We start from the raw sequence: 15495 nt of genomic DNA, 5'->3' as shown, positions 1-15495 counted from the left end.
AGTAGACATATTCTTAAGATCTAGTGAATTATCCTCCAGAGTGGCTCCATGCTGCCTATTAAAGAGGCAGCTTAGATGTCTGGTTTCAATTTTTTTTTTGCCCAATGACTAATATTGAAAACAAAGACTTTCATCCTTCATGCTCTGTTAAAACAGTCTATAGAGTGATGTGTAATATGCTAGGTCGAGGATAAATATCTGTGCTGTTCTTATGTACCAAGCCAATCTTTCAGTGCTGAAGAGGAGTGCATAGTAATAATAATAATAATCCACATGTAGCATTGTTTTATTCTTCATTGCATCCATTCTTCATCAGCTCTCCTGATGTAAGAAAGTAATCTGAGGTGGAAAGTTTTATAATAGTTCCTAGTAACTCTCTGTTGTGGCCATATTGCTTTGTGGGCATTTCTCCTAAGAAAAGAGTATTCAAAAGCAGACTCAAAAATTATGAACAAACCATTATAAATAGCATGTGTCCTGTCAGTAAACCTAGTTTTGCTGGTTCAAATTTAAATTACAGCACTGATTTCTGGAAGAACACTGTGAAGAGGTGAATTGAAAGTCAGCCACTGCTCAGGTAGAGGAAACAAAATTTAGTTGTCAGTATTTTTGAAATATGCTGTTACCAAGAAAACCTGGCTTTCTGTATACTCAGTCTTATCAGTGAGGTGTGGGTGGCACAGGGCAGGGTTGCAGTTATTTCTCTGTCACTCCTCTTGCTCTTTTCTTGTGCTTTACATAGGCCTTCCACAAGCTGCAGCACCTTTGCGGCCATACCTGCTCCAGCATAGTTCCTTGGTCATAATTGACCAAGTAAATTAGCTGAAGGGCAGATTTTTAGTAATGTCATGAAGTTACTTGAAGGTTGACCGTTGCAGCAAACCTACTAAGCTCTATGCAAAAAACGTTTTGCCAGTTTTAATTCTAATGGTACAGTCAGAAGAAAATTTTTTACTCCACTGGCAAAAAATACCGGCACAGAATACATTAATTGGCATAGCTTACAGTTCAGAACATTAAATTGACCATAGCTGTTTAAAAGGGACTTTAGACTCATACTATGGTGACAGTGATGACTGTACCTCTACTCCAGTACATATGCCTGTAGAGCACAGATAGTGCAGTCATCTAGGTAGTGATAAATACTAAAAAATTAAGGACTTACTCTCAAAGTAATGCTAACTTAGTCATATTGTATATTTTCTGGTTCATGTTTAAGTAAATATTAATTATAGTAATTATATGTTTCAAAATCAGCACAAAATGTGGAATAAAATAGAAATAGATATGTTCAAGACAGCAAAACAGAAAAACGATTCAATTTTTCTTACATTTCAATTCTTCTTTTCCATATAACCATTTATTTAGCACTTGCCTTTCAATTATTGTAGTGTTTTCAAACACTATTCTAATGTTTACTCTATCCTGATGATTCTTTTCGGTAACTTTAAGAAGATTTTTAGACTGACATTTCAGAGGTTATGCACTTTACAGGGATCAGCTGGCTTAGAAATTGTTTGAAGCATCCAAGAATGGATGCCTGTGGACGGATTACAGAATTTTTCTCCAACAGAAGCTGTAAGCTCAAAGGGCCTATGAAATATTATTGAAGATTCTGCCTTTATATAATTCTCTTATCAAATTAGCAGGTACCCAAGTGCTTCCACTATTGATGATAAAACCTCCAATTACTTGATTGTCAGCTGTTACTTTTTATTTGATTTCTCTTTTTTTTTCTTTTTAAATTACATGGTAGGGGATGGCAAGTTACAGAAAACTTTCTCAGTTTATCTAAAAAAAGTCCAATAAAAATACTCCATACTTCAAATTAATCCCATACATGGGTGCTTCTTTGCATAAAATTTAAAATCACTGCTCCTCCATGTAACATTCAATATTTTTTCTAGTCAGATAGGCAGGTAGAAATTCCTACCATGTTCAAATATTACTCTTGATAACACCTCTTCCTGTCTATTGTGCAACATTATTTTGGCATAAGTCTTCCTTTGTGAATAATTTCTTTATTAATCATCCATTTATTATCCATTAATTTTCATAAAAGAAGACAATGCTAATCTACATGCCTACATTAACATAAAAACTTCCCTTCCACTTTTCTATAGTTCAGCTTTCAGAAGCGTTGCTTGATTTTATCTTGTGACAAATAGAAATACTTTACTAAAAAGCCAGTGCTTCCTGGAAACATTTTATTTCAGTTTATTTTTCAAAGTTTCTTCTTGAGCCTGAGTCATAATGAATTGTCAGAGTAACTTTAATATGTTTCTTTCTTTCACAGAATCATTCAAATTTTTGTTGTAACATGAATTATATGTCACCCTTTCCATCACATGAAGTCCTATTAATATCTCATAAATGTATGTAATTTAAAGGCTATTCTTATGTACATCAGTACATGAAACGTTCCTATTATATTAGGTTATTATTGTCCTCTTAAGTTCAAAATTAATCTGTCAATACAGTAGGCACCCATTTTCCCCCACACTTTGCTGTGATTTACAACCTACTTCGCTTTTGTGACACCTGAAAGCTTTATTTGGTTGTGAGGAGTTTATAGCTGAAGTTTAAAAAGTGTTTATAATGTGTGTTGTGTAGTTACCACAAAAGAGGTAAGATTGAATGGGTAAGGTTCAACTTCACAGCAAAAAAATCCTGGATCTTCACAATTTAAAAGAAACATCACATTAATATTAAGCAAGATGTTAGTGGCAATGCTTTGGTCTTAATTGGATCTTTTGCCCATGTGACATTCGGTAAATTTGTCACCAAATTATCTATGGTGAACCTAAGCAGTAAATATAATTTTTTATTTTCACCAGTGTTTCTCTAGATGTTTTACATTTAAATGTCTGAAGCAAAACATCTTGAGGCAAAAAACCTATCTATAATTCATTATAAAATATTTAAACTAATTCTTTCAATATTTGCAGACTGACAGTTTCATCAAAAGAAAAGTTTTGTCTTTTTTTATTCAGTGTGAAATGACTTCATCTTGTTTTTCAATGAATTCTGTCTAGAACGTGTTTTATCCTTTATTTCTAAAATTTTGTGTGTATTTCAGTTCTATATTATGTGCATATTTCAGTTGTGTTTCCAAGAGCAGCTCTTGTCCCGAGTTGTTATCAGTGTTAGCTATGAGTATTCATTTGAGTTAACTGTATAATCATGGTTTTTCTATAGTCAGTGATTAAACTCAAGTAACAAAGTAAATATGAGATTTATTTTAACTAAGTTTGGGCTTTATTCCATAGTGGAATGCACTATTCCCACATTCTCATATTGAGTCCACATTTCCTTTCAAAGAAATCATGTATTCGTTTTGGCAAGGAGCTAATGTTCACTCCATGAGATTGTCTCATATGCACTGTCAGAATCCAGACAATTATTTTTTAAGATATTTGTATTCTCAACTCCTGCAGCTGATTCCTTGCTAATCCCTTGGACGTCCAACTCTGAAAAATCATCCAAGATGTTGGCATTGGTTTTTTTCAGAAGTGTCACATTGTCTGAACTACCAATAGGGAAAACAACTCCATGTGTATAAGAATAGTTTTTATGTGGATGAATAGGACTGCAGATTGTTTGAGTAATTTCAGGAGTATGCTATTTGCTTGCATGTTTGTTTGGTTACTTTTACCTTAGCAAAAATTCAGAGCAGCTTCTGGTCATAAAATATTTCTTGGATATTGCCAGATTAAAAGTAAGCTAAAAAGTGATGGAATTTAATTTTAATATCTGCAATGGCAATATATGTATTGTTACATTTAAACATACTATTTTTCAAAATAGGATTATGAGTTTAACTGTGATTTTTAAATTCAGTTGCAAAATTGGCTATTGATTTGCTAGCCTAGTGCTGTCAAAAGCAGACTCATGCATATTCTCTTTGGCTTGCTCAATTCTTATTCAGAAAAGACATGCATAAAGGTGAATTTTAAATCAAAAGTATATTGCTCTGTGTCTCTGGGAACTGACCAGACTATGTGAACAGTTTATTTCTCACCAATCTCTTTTTAGTACTTGGACCAGGAGCTTGTGTTTCAGCCCTGAGTTGTATCTCAGTTCTGTGCTTGTGCCACCCACATTTGATTGTCTGTCATCCTCAGTAGGAGTCTAATTGCTTTATTGATTCTCTTTGTAGCAATCCCCTGGCTTTACCGATTGCCAAGCAAGACAGTTTGCTGGAGAAAGATACCATGTTCAAAGATGCAGCTAAAGGCTTATGTAAGCAGCAGTCTCAAGACAGTGCATCTGAAAATATCACTGTGAGCACCACAACCAAACTTGAGCAGGTAACAGCATGCAGTGTCTTGAAATTTTCATTAGTGCTTAGGTATGGAAATTGTAAACTTAATGAAGCTGAAGACCACAGTATTTTTTTCCCTCACCATACAGCAATATCATTTGCACTGCACAAGCCTTGTCACCTTGATCACTCCCTGCAGAGTTTCCTCTGCAAATTGAACAGCTGCTCCCTGCCAGCTCCTGGTGGCAGGTCAGGGGCTGTGGGGAGGGCTCAGAGCCCCTCAAACTCTATTCATGGATCACACACAGGGGAGGGACAACTGTTTGCGCTGCCCAGACTTGTGTGTTTGTCTCAAACTTCGAGTTACAAAAGAAACACAACTTGGGAAACTGAAAAAAAGACCAAAAAGAATATCTAAGGAATATCAAGTTGCAAAGTAAGTGACTGTAATTCAAAGCTAGGAATTGTCAGATTTACAGCTGCAGTGTTAAATCCCTTTCTTGTGATCATGCATTAGATTATGAGAACGGATTATTTGGATACACTTTACAGTTTTCTCCACTGGAGGACAATCTCATTTGGTGTATAGGATGAATGCCAAAGGAGGCAATTATCTATTGCTTATAAATCTAGCACATCCCAGGTTTAGGGTTTAAATTTTTTTAGGTTTTTCTTTGTGTTTGGTTTGGTTTCTACTTTGTTTGGATTTTTTTTTGTTTGGTTGTGGGTTTTTTTTTTTGTTTGTTTGTTTGTTTGTTTGGTTTTTTTTTTTTTTTTTTTTTTTTTTTTTTTTGTGTGTGTGTGTGTGTGTGTGTGTGTGTGTGTGTGTGTGTGGTACAAAAGGGTTTATTTTCTGTTACATGCATTTGGGAAACACATATTCCAGAAATATTTAGCCATTTAAGAAAAGCTACTTTAGAATCAAGGGGGTGGGGGAGGGGAGTATTTCCATTAAAAATAATTACTGTGAATTTGAAGCATAATAAAGGAGGAAGATATTGGTTTGATTTAAGCCACGTTTGGTTCAAAAAAGCTGCGTCTTTATCTTGGCAGAAGAACGCATGCTCCGCTGCTTTTTATTTGGATGTGTTTCAGAGGAAGGGCTTGATCATATGAGATCAATCAGTGCATCCATATGTAAATGATATGAGTCAATCTGTGAAAGAACATCAGCTTTGGAATCCTGTAGAGTGCTCAGTTCCCTGTCCCGTCAGAGGATGCCACAACATGTTCTGCACTTGGCTTACATCTTGTTTTCATGTCACACAGTTTCTGATGTTGCTAACTGATGTGATTTGATGGAAATTGTCATTCCAAGGGACAAGCACTGCTGGTCAAAAAAGTGAATGCTTGCAACCCTTTGAGGAGAAATCCTCCTGTAATTGTAGGAAAAGAGAGGGGAGTATTTAGCTTACGGTCTTGCCCAGACTACTGCTTGTTTCTAGATGTTCAACAAAAGCGTATACAAAAACACAGATACTTCTTTCTACTTGATTCTCTTTTGATGTAAGCCTAGCCAAAATTATTGAGGCTTTCATTATATCTAAGCTAGACTTTTACTTTATAGTTTGTGCACTAAAACATATACAGAAACTGATCAGGATAAGAACAACTAATCGTCCAGGTGAAAACGAGCAAACACAAGTCTTTATGCTGGCAGTTTTATTCTCCAACATGACTTTGAGTCTCCTCAGGGTCCCAGCGCAGATTTTCAAAAGCACTCCTGTTGTTTCACCATATTACAGTGGAACTTCCCACAATAGTTACAATTCAAAGACAAGAGAACAGACATGAAGGTGTATCTCTTTTAGCTCTTTTATTTGAGAAATATCTGCAGGTAGCAGTCTGAAATTCTGCTCCAAACAAGCTAGCTGTGTGTATCCTATGTTTTTTTAGAAACAGGGAAAACTAGAAAATATCTGTAGTTGCTGAATCTGGAGTGATGCTCCCTAGCATGGAAGGATAGGAAGAGTCTTGTCTGAGAAATTATCATTGACAGGGATAGGTTAAAATTTGTGCTATTTTAGTGGGTTTTTAAATGACTGATTGCATTAGAAAAGAATTAATACAACTTTTCAGTTGGAAAGGGCTTAATGGGGTTTGTCTCAAGAAAAAAGAAAGAGAGAGTAAACTACTCTAATCACATCACTAGTTAAATTTTAGGAAAGTAAAGAGTCCCTAGATTTTGTCAAATTAAATGATGTAATATTTTTTCTTTTGATGTAATTCTGATCCTGGGAGTAGAGGGATTGTATTCTCTACTTTTTGCCATGCATTGTGAACTGTAGGTATATATATATATCTATCTCATATCTGTATTTGTCTTAATAATATTTAGACCTTAGTTTTCAAAGATGAAATTTATTCATTTAACACTTTTTATTATTATTATTATTTTTTAATTTCACAACTTGAGAAGTAAAGTTTTTATTTAGTGCTGATACCAAAGGAAATCTTTGAACAATCCCTTCCTGCTTTTCCTGCCTTTTGGGTGTCTTAATTCAAATAAATTTCTAATGAGTTGTCGTTTATTCTTACCAGTTGCACTCAAACTACACTCCAAGTAATCATGTTCTGTTTAATTTTTGAATAGGTAATGTGGAGTCATTACTTGGATTTCATGTTCATATATTATTGAAATATATCAGATATTTTGCATGCTTTATGTCAGAAATACCACACATTCTTAGGCAATATGGCATGCAGATTAGGCCTTTATTGAGGGATCAAAAAGGAAAATTTCATCCTAGCACATTTCAGACATGCGTTTTTAATAGAAAAAGCCTGTAACTTTTTTGGTTTGGATAGAAATAACTGTTCAAATTTATATATCACTTTAGGTTTTTTAATTGCAAAAATGATTTAAAATAGCCTCAAGAAAATATTATTTCCCATGAAGATTTTTATTACTTGAAGTAAAGGAGATCGGGATGAAGTGACTACTTCAAAAAAGCATTTTAGACCTCTCTTGGCTTATATTAGCTCTTGCTTTTTTCCTAGGTAAAAGGTGTTCTTTGATCATCAGTAATGTCAAGATCTGTCCTGCCAAACAAAAAAAGAAGTATGAATAATTTTCAGAATTTTATCATATCCTCAATTTCTCTTCCTCTCATCTGGGAAGGATATTTTTTGATAGCAGATTCAAATTAATTACTTGCATTTGAATTACATGCTCCATGCTGTAAATAAATATAAATTAAATATTTTCTTCCTCTTAATTGAGTCTTTTTTAAAAAATAAAACTGGTTCTTGTTTATGTATTGTTTGCCACATGAACTGTGTGATAGAGTATCCCCTGATGCCCTTTTGACTCTTTCAGTATTAGTTATCACACAGACAAGGCTCAGCTATGCATAACATAATATCACAAATATGAGCTGGGATGTATGTATATTTCAGTGACACAAGTATGTAAATATATCTATATAACTAAATAATGTATATAACTATAAAACTGTATATAATTTAAGACTATTATATGAGCAGATTCTGAATGTTGTTAAGTGTATGTAATTTAACAGAGTAAATAGTAATCTTCATTGTATGCATTACAAAAATCTAAAACTCATCACTCCCACAGGCATATTTATGTTGGAACTTATGCTGTATGGGACTTCTTTAAAGTCCCATAGCATATACATCAATCAATTAGAATGATAGCCAGATAGATGGATTGAGCTAAAAAACACATCTGTGTACTCAGAACAGTAGATGGGAATGGAAGTTTAAGGTGCCCAAAAATAAAGCATTATTAATGTACATAACATTTATTGTTAAGGCAAATCAATGGTGATTTTAAGGGATTTAGACTTTCTTATTTCAATGTGATTATTTGCTTGTTGAACTATAAAATTCGATGCAATGCATCAGGTAGAAAATGCTGAAACACCAAACCCTAAACTTTGCAGAAAAAAAAGAGTTGAAAAGATTTTGATTTCTTTTCTTGGAGGTTTACTGAGCACTTCACATTTCTAACCATACCTACAGAATGAGCAATTTTGACCATGCCTAGATTATGAAATAAATACAAGGCAGTGCTTGTTTGCTGGCCTGGGGCTGTGTGGGATGAGTCTATAAGGCACAGGTAGTGAAATCTGAGCATCAGGTTTTCTGAACTCCACCTTGAACCTATGGCAACTGAGTTGCAGCTTAGAAGTTCTGTGTCAGATCCCCAGTACTAAACACAAGTATCCATAGTCTTTGGGCTCTTCCCCATGACAGAAGCATGCTCCATGTTCCCTCCAGTACCTCCCAGTCTGCTTCTGCCACTGGTCTCCTGTCACTGACGAAAACTGAAGGTGCTGAGGTGTTACATGGGGTTGTTGGTTGGAGACAGAAATGACAGAACTCATGGAGGGTCATCGACAAACAGCCTGGTTGAGTGTTTGGGGCCTCCTTTCCTAGGGGCTTCAAATTTCCCAGGCTTCGACAACTGACTGGTCAGGTTTCAGCACTGCCCAGCTCTCTGGCCAGTGATATATCTGCAGTTAGGATCAAATGGGGTTGGCTGGGGGTGCCCTGTGTAGGTTTGAATCCAACCTCTCCTTACCATACTCAAGGATTTGTTTTTCTTCTAGGCTGGTCAAGTTTGGGGGTCCAATATGGCCAAATTTATCTGGCAGCTACAGGCTAGCTGCAGCCATGACGCTGAGGTGTTCACCACAAAGGGGCAGTGTCTACTTTTCTCCTAAGCCTTCATTTTAAGCAGAACAGTAGAAAAAACCAAGTTTCATCTTGATTGTCCGTTCTCAAAATAGACCCTGACTTATTATAATAAACTCTGAACAAACTATTTAATTCTATTGCCATTCATATGAGAATTTTCTGTTTCTGGGTATTTTGCTGACATAAAAAATGAATCAAACTACGTTTTAAGTGTAGATCATTTTTTATAAGCACACTGGTTAATGTATCAGTGTTTATTTTGTCTTTAATCAAATTTCCATTATCACAGATTCTTTCTTCTTCTCTCTCCTGTCTCAGTCCTTTGGATCCTTTTTGTTTCATTACATTTTTACTTACCCTTGCAGAATTTATATTATTCACCCTAATCTCAAAAACATTATTTCACTCATCAGTTTTGGCTAAAGTGGACTCTTCTGATTGTCTTCTGGTTTCCCTAACAACACATTTCCAGGTTCTTACTAATTTACTTCTATTCTGCAGGAAAAATTCCAGTACAATTTCAAATCCCATATGTTAAAGAGTGGTCTGAGAGCTTTGCTAAATACTGCAAGAAATACTTTACAAGTTCACTAACTAATTTCTTGATTTCCTCTGCTATAAACATTTAATGAAGAGAGCAGGAAAATTGCATTTGATCCGAGAATCTTTATGGGTTTAAGGATTGCAAATGTATGGTGTGGTATGCTCTGGTATGTTCTAAAGACCCCATCAGACTCATGCAGTTATGCACCATAACACTGATAAAAATTTTTATATTCTTCTCTTGATTAAGAATAATGATGTGGATTAATTGGAGAGTGTAAAGTTTTTGGTTTCTTAATGCATTTTCTTCCCATAAATTCTAGAGGTCTTGGTTTATACTGTAAGTAGAATATTATGGTACAGAATGATTGATTATGAAGTTACTTTATTTCTCTAATAAAGAGATAATAAAGTTACTTTATTTTCTCTAATTTGTGTGTTCTAGATCAAGCTAATGCCTCCAGCTCCAAATGATGACCTGGCTTCTCTGAGTGAGCTAACAGACAGCAGCCTGCTTTACGAGATTCAGAAGCGTTTCAACAACAATCAGATATATGTGAGTTGCTATTCACCTACCAGTAGTAAGCTTTCTAAAGAGACCTAAGAGAGAATAGGAAAAATAGGATTACTGTCATAACTACTGCACAGTAACCTGCCCCAAACTAATGACTAGTTTTAAATGGATGAGGGAATGTGTGTGTGTGTGTGTGTGTGTGTGTGTAAACCCTGCAATTCCTCAAGTTTGTGTAGGAAAAGGAGAGATAAAAAGTAGAACATCACTTCAGACAGGTTTGAATACAATTTATGTGTGTTTATTTCATGGAGGAAGTAAGCTGGTAAACACTGATGAATACTTGTCATGAATGAGCATTATAAGGTCATTCCATTACAGTGCGGTTGGGGCGGGGATTCACCACCATGATTCCTTCTCAAACCACCAAATGAGTCTTCCATTTTGAATGCTATGTTAATTTAATACAGCATGATTACTGGAAATGTAAAAGAAATTTAGATTTAAACAGTTTAGAATTCAGCACGGGAGATTTAATTATTCATTTCTTCCAGCATCAGAGAAGTAATTATATTGTAATGTTAATCATCTAGATACCAAAAGAAATTTTTATATCCCTGTTCATGTCTTACCCATAACTTATAACTAACTTACTGAACAGTTGAGTGGAATGTAAATGTGAAACACGCATACTATTTTTAAAATGATAAGTTGATTACACTATTTAGACTAAAACAATATCAAAAACTGTTAAAATGCTGTGAATCCTTTTGAAATTATGGAAACTTCAGTTTTAGGTGTTATGGCATGCAATGGTAAAAAAATTCAGGGGTTTGGAATAATGGATCAAATGCTAAAAAATACTCATTTTTTGAGTATTTACTTTTCTTTATCTCACTTTCGAAGACACAAGATAATTTAAACTGAATTCGTGAAGATCCACAGTGGAAGTATTTTATTTTAAGATACTGAAGATTTCACCTGAAAGGATCTTGTACTCTGGAATTCTCTTAGCTTAAGAGAATTTGTAAGCAGCGATCACTAGTATTCTGCTCAACAGCAGCCGCTGTGCTTTGGTAGAGTGTCAGCATCAGTGCTGAAGATGCTTTCATCTTGACTTGGTTCTTAAACTTAGAAGGAAAAGTCCTTTGACTCCAAATCCAAGCCAAAGTCCTCAGTAGCACAAAAAACTCCCTGCTTCATGGTTTTTGAAACTCTATAAAGTTTTATTCCACTGGAAAACCCAACAGTGAAGTCAGGGTGGGTGAGAGAAAGGAAATAAATTGGTGCTTTTTAGAAGAAAACCAGTACATTTACTATGAAAGACAATATTTTCTACCTCCCCAAATCAAACTGCTTTATCTTGAAAGAGACAACATGACTGGAACTGTTCACATGATGCTTTGCTCTCTGGCTTCTACAGAGACAGAAGTCTGGCAATTTTTGCATTCTAAGAGTGCAATATAGCAGCAGCTATTTATGTGAAGTGAAAAGTATAGCAGCAAGAGTGACCTACAATCTTGCACTTAAGTGCATGGAATTGTAGAATGGTTTGAGTTGGAAAGGACCTTTAAGATCATCTGGTTCCAACCCTCCTGCTGTGGCCAGAGACATCTTCCTGTAGAAGATGTTGAACGTGGGGCCCCATCCAACCTGACCTTCCAGGCATGGGGCATCCTCTTCTGGCAACCTCTTCTAGTGCTTCAGCACTGTCACAATAAAGATTTTTTTCCTAGTAGCTAATCTAAATATTTTCCCTTTCAGCTTAAAACCTTTCCTCTTCATTCTGTCACTACAATCCCTGATAGAGCCCCTCCTTATCTTTCTTGTAGGCCCCCTTAGGCATTGGAAGGTTGCTCTAAGTTCTCCCTGAAGCCTTCTGCAGGCTAAACAATCTCAACTTTCTCAGCCTGTCTTCACAGCAGAGGTGCTCCAGGCCTCTGATCATCATCTTCATGGCCCTCATCTTGTCCTAACCGCTCCATGTCTTTCCTGTGCTGAGGACCCTCACAGCAGGATGCAGCACTGCAGGTGGTGTCTCACCAGAGCAGAGCAGAGCAGAGCAGAGCAGAATCCTCTCCCTCACCCTGCTGCCCATGCTGCTTGTGGTGCAGCTCAGGCCACAATTGGCTTTCTGGGCTGCAAGAGCACAGTGCTGGGTCGTGTCCAGCCTCTCATCCATCAGTAGTCCCAAATATGAAATAGTAAAATCTTGCAAACATGCAATCATTAGATACGGTTTACTTTTTCTGATATGGTCAGGATAGTTTTTCTAGATGCATGCTCATATATTCCTATACACATACACTTGCATAAAGACTTATATAGGTATCAATTCTGCCATCTTACCCCACTAGCAACATATTTTAATGTATTGGCTCTGGATAACCACTATAGCATTTCTAAATTAAGTCATCTATTCCATAAAAAATCACTTGAGGAGCTTGTTTATGTGGTAGGCATGCCAGGAGTTAGACTCAATGGGCCTTGTGGCTCCCTTCCAACTCAGCAGCCTCTGTGATTTCGTGACAGTTTTGTAGTATAGAAAGTGGTAAGACACAAATTAACTTTCAAATAACCTACCAATAATATATATAATGCAATTTTTCTCTGCATAATTTTCAGTTATGAAGAATTCACTTTCATTACAAAAATGCTAATTAATTCTGTTCAAAATGTAAATTTAGATCTTAAATTCAAACTGTGGAGTTAAAAGCTCAGAATTCATGAATTTTGTTTAGCAGGTTGTTAGCTAGATTTAAGAGGCTTTGCTGAGAGTTCTTTTTGGAAGAAAGCCATTAGCCACCTTAAAAAATTAATTTATTACTTAATAAAGCAATTATATCTTCTTTTTTCAGACCTACATTGGTGATATACTGTTGCTTGTTAACCCATTTAAAGAACTTCCTATTTATTCTACCATGGTAAGCACTCTCTTTTTAAAAGTTCATGGATATTTTTTCACAATTCATATAGTTCGTTTGACTGGCCAAAGCTCTAAAATTATTTAACAGATATGCCCATTTTATGTGGGGAGCATCTTAGTTTTAGTATTTTAGCAAAACCTTAATTTTTTTTCCAAGATACAACAATTTTTCTGTGTCTTATTGGTAAAACAGCCATCTTGATAGCACTTTGAATGAGCAGAAGCTCTTTTGGTTGTTTAAAAATAGTTCCTGATAGTGATGGTGATGATATTTAAAAATAGTGGTGGTTTCTGCCATAGTCAAACTTATAGAAATAGATGCATGCTTCATACAGTGGTTGTTTGAGTTCACATCCCCCTTTTCCAAAACATATTTATGGAAATGACAACCTTGAGTGGTGCACAAAGGATCCAAATGTCTGTCTGCGCTCCACACCAGGCCCCTCGTCTGGGACATCACCATGAGCTGAGCACTGCCCTGGGTCAGGCATAGGGATGTGACTTGTGCCAGGCACAGGCAGTGTTTGGGCAAGGGGGATTGAGCCTTGTGAAAACATTCAAGTGTTTTGATCTCTCCTTCATCTTCACCCAGACATTTTAGAGTGTGTGTGAGTATAACATTTTAGGTGTGAGTATAACCGTTAATTTAACCTCCCCTCTTATCTTCTCATTGATGCACTGAGATCACAGAGCTCTGCCTCCCTGGTAGGGAATGTTCAAATATGTCTATTTAACTTACAAGAATTATAAAGGGTTAAAAATTTGGCGAGCATATTGTAATTTGTGACTGTTTGCTGCATCATGTGGCTTTGTGTGTAACAGTAGTAAATCTGAGTGAAAGAAACGCTGTGACGTTCATGGTAGGAGCAGCAGATTCCAAGTCTGAATTTACTTCTAGAAATGGAAGTCATCCATCACCCCCAAGATTTTAGGTGATGGTGTTTTTTCCTGTCACTGTGTATTGTAAATACACAGAGAGAATTGTAAAGAGAAAGAGTTCACGTATTAAAATGTTTCGTGAATGTTTGCAGCATCTTTACTTCTCTGTGATAGATCTATTTAATTAGGTTCATCATGAGACACTTTTTGTCCTGTAATTCTTTGGGTCACCTTGGATAATAATTGCTTTTAATTCATCACTGTAATCTGCACACCGTTGTGGACCATACAGGTATTTCCCAGATGATCAAGAAACCATGGTTGTAAAACGACTTTGTTTTTGAAATGCTCCAGTATCCTGCAGCAGCTTATCTGATAATGTATTAAATCCTCTAAGTGTTAGATGGTCTATATTTTAAAGTAATAAGAAGTGATGATGTCAGTTCCTCACGAAATGCTGACAATGCTATATGATGTGGTCATTAATTAGCATTTTTGTTTCAGGTATGTAGTTTGTTAGCTGTCAGAAAGAAAAGAGATGCAAACATGTCTTGAGCATGATCGTATTTTTAGAACAAGGATGAAGCAATGAAAATATTATCATATATGTCTTTTAATAACACCAACATTTTATGTTTCCTTCTTTTTTTAAAAAATACTGTATATAACTTCTCAACAAACAATTTTGTTATTGTGCACTGACCACCCACACTTTGTTACAATAGAATACTATTAAAATAAATATTTTATAAGCAATTATTCACTCTGAGATGACATAAAGAATCACACATTAATGGACACAAACATACTTTGTTTCTTATGAAATTCAATGCAATTGCTAGATGATAATATTATTGCATTTTAATTTTATTTCATAGAAATACACTGTACAACTATGCTACACATTATAATAGCATTATACAAGGAACATGCAAGTACAGCTTTGAAGGTATCTTAGTGACTGTAGAAGTGCTTGAGCTGTAGTCATGCTGCTTTGTTGCGTTCCTGGAGAATTTACTTGTGCCTGATTAGGACAAAGATATTCTTGAAGTTTGTGTTAGAAAAATATGTAAACTTGGAACATTCTGCATTGAGCATACTTGTGTGAAGTTTTTCCTTTGTACTTGGTGACATTCTGAAATGATTCCTGGAAAATTGGTGTGGATTTAATCTTTTTTTTTGTCCAGTAGCCTTTAAGGCCTGACTGAGAATATATCATGGAGGATTCATTCAGCTACAGTGTTGTACATACCCCAGGATTTAATAGTTGAATATCCAAATAAATAAGACAGGCATGGGACAGAAAGGGGTGATACCCTCAGGAAAAAAAAAAAAAAAAAAAAAAAAAAAAAAAAAAAAAAAAAAAAAAAAAAAAAAGTTTCTATAACAGATAATTGGATTTACTCAGGCTTTAAGGATAATATATGTTGTATATACTTTTAAGTATATATTTTAACTCTTCATGGGATGTTCATATTTCATTTTGTAAATTTTCAAGTCAAGACATTGAAAAACTAAATGTAAAGCATTAAAAAGTCACTTACTAGGTTTTGTTTTACTTAGTGCACAAACCAGTACTGTTAAGTCCTCTAGTTTTGTTTCATTTTGTATCTTAATTAGACCTTTTGTGTTTAAAGCTCTATTTTCTGTAATTAAGATCTTCATAGCCATTTAAAGGTATCGCTTCTATACATAGAGAGATAATGT

General features: G+C 35.3%; 1 protein-coding gene across 1 annotated transcript in view; it reads left to right on the top strand.

The window, feature by feature from the left end:
- The window catches only part of MYO16 (myosin XVI), a 365576-nt gene that overhangs the window by 187902 nt on the left and 162179 nt on the right, over positions 1-15495 (top strand). The window contains exons 10-12 of the mRNA XM_066176778.1: positions 4160-4310; positions 9918-10028; positions 12842-12907. Coding sequence (XP_066032875.1) covers positions 4160-4310; positions 9918-10028; positions 12842-12907 — 328 coding nt within the window. The remainder of the gene's footprint in view (positions 1-4159; positions 4311-9917; positions 10029-12841; positions 12908-15495) is intronic.

This window comes from Chamaea fasciata, unplaced genomic scaffold, assembly GCF_029207755.1.
Source record: "Chamaea fasciata isolate MVZ Bird 193981 ecotype frontalis unplaced genomic scaffold, bChaFas1.0.hap1 SCAF_2, whole genome shotgun sequence".
Taxonomy (NCBI): domain Eukaryota; kingdom Metazoa; phylum Chordata; class Aves; order Passeriformes; family Sylviidae; genus Chamaea; species Chamaea fasciata.
The sequence above is the reverse complement of the archived record's forward strand: the minus strand, read 5'-3'. Positions and strand labels throughout refer to the sequence as shown.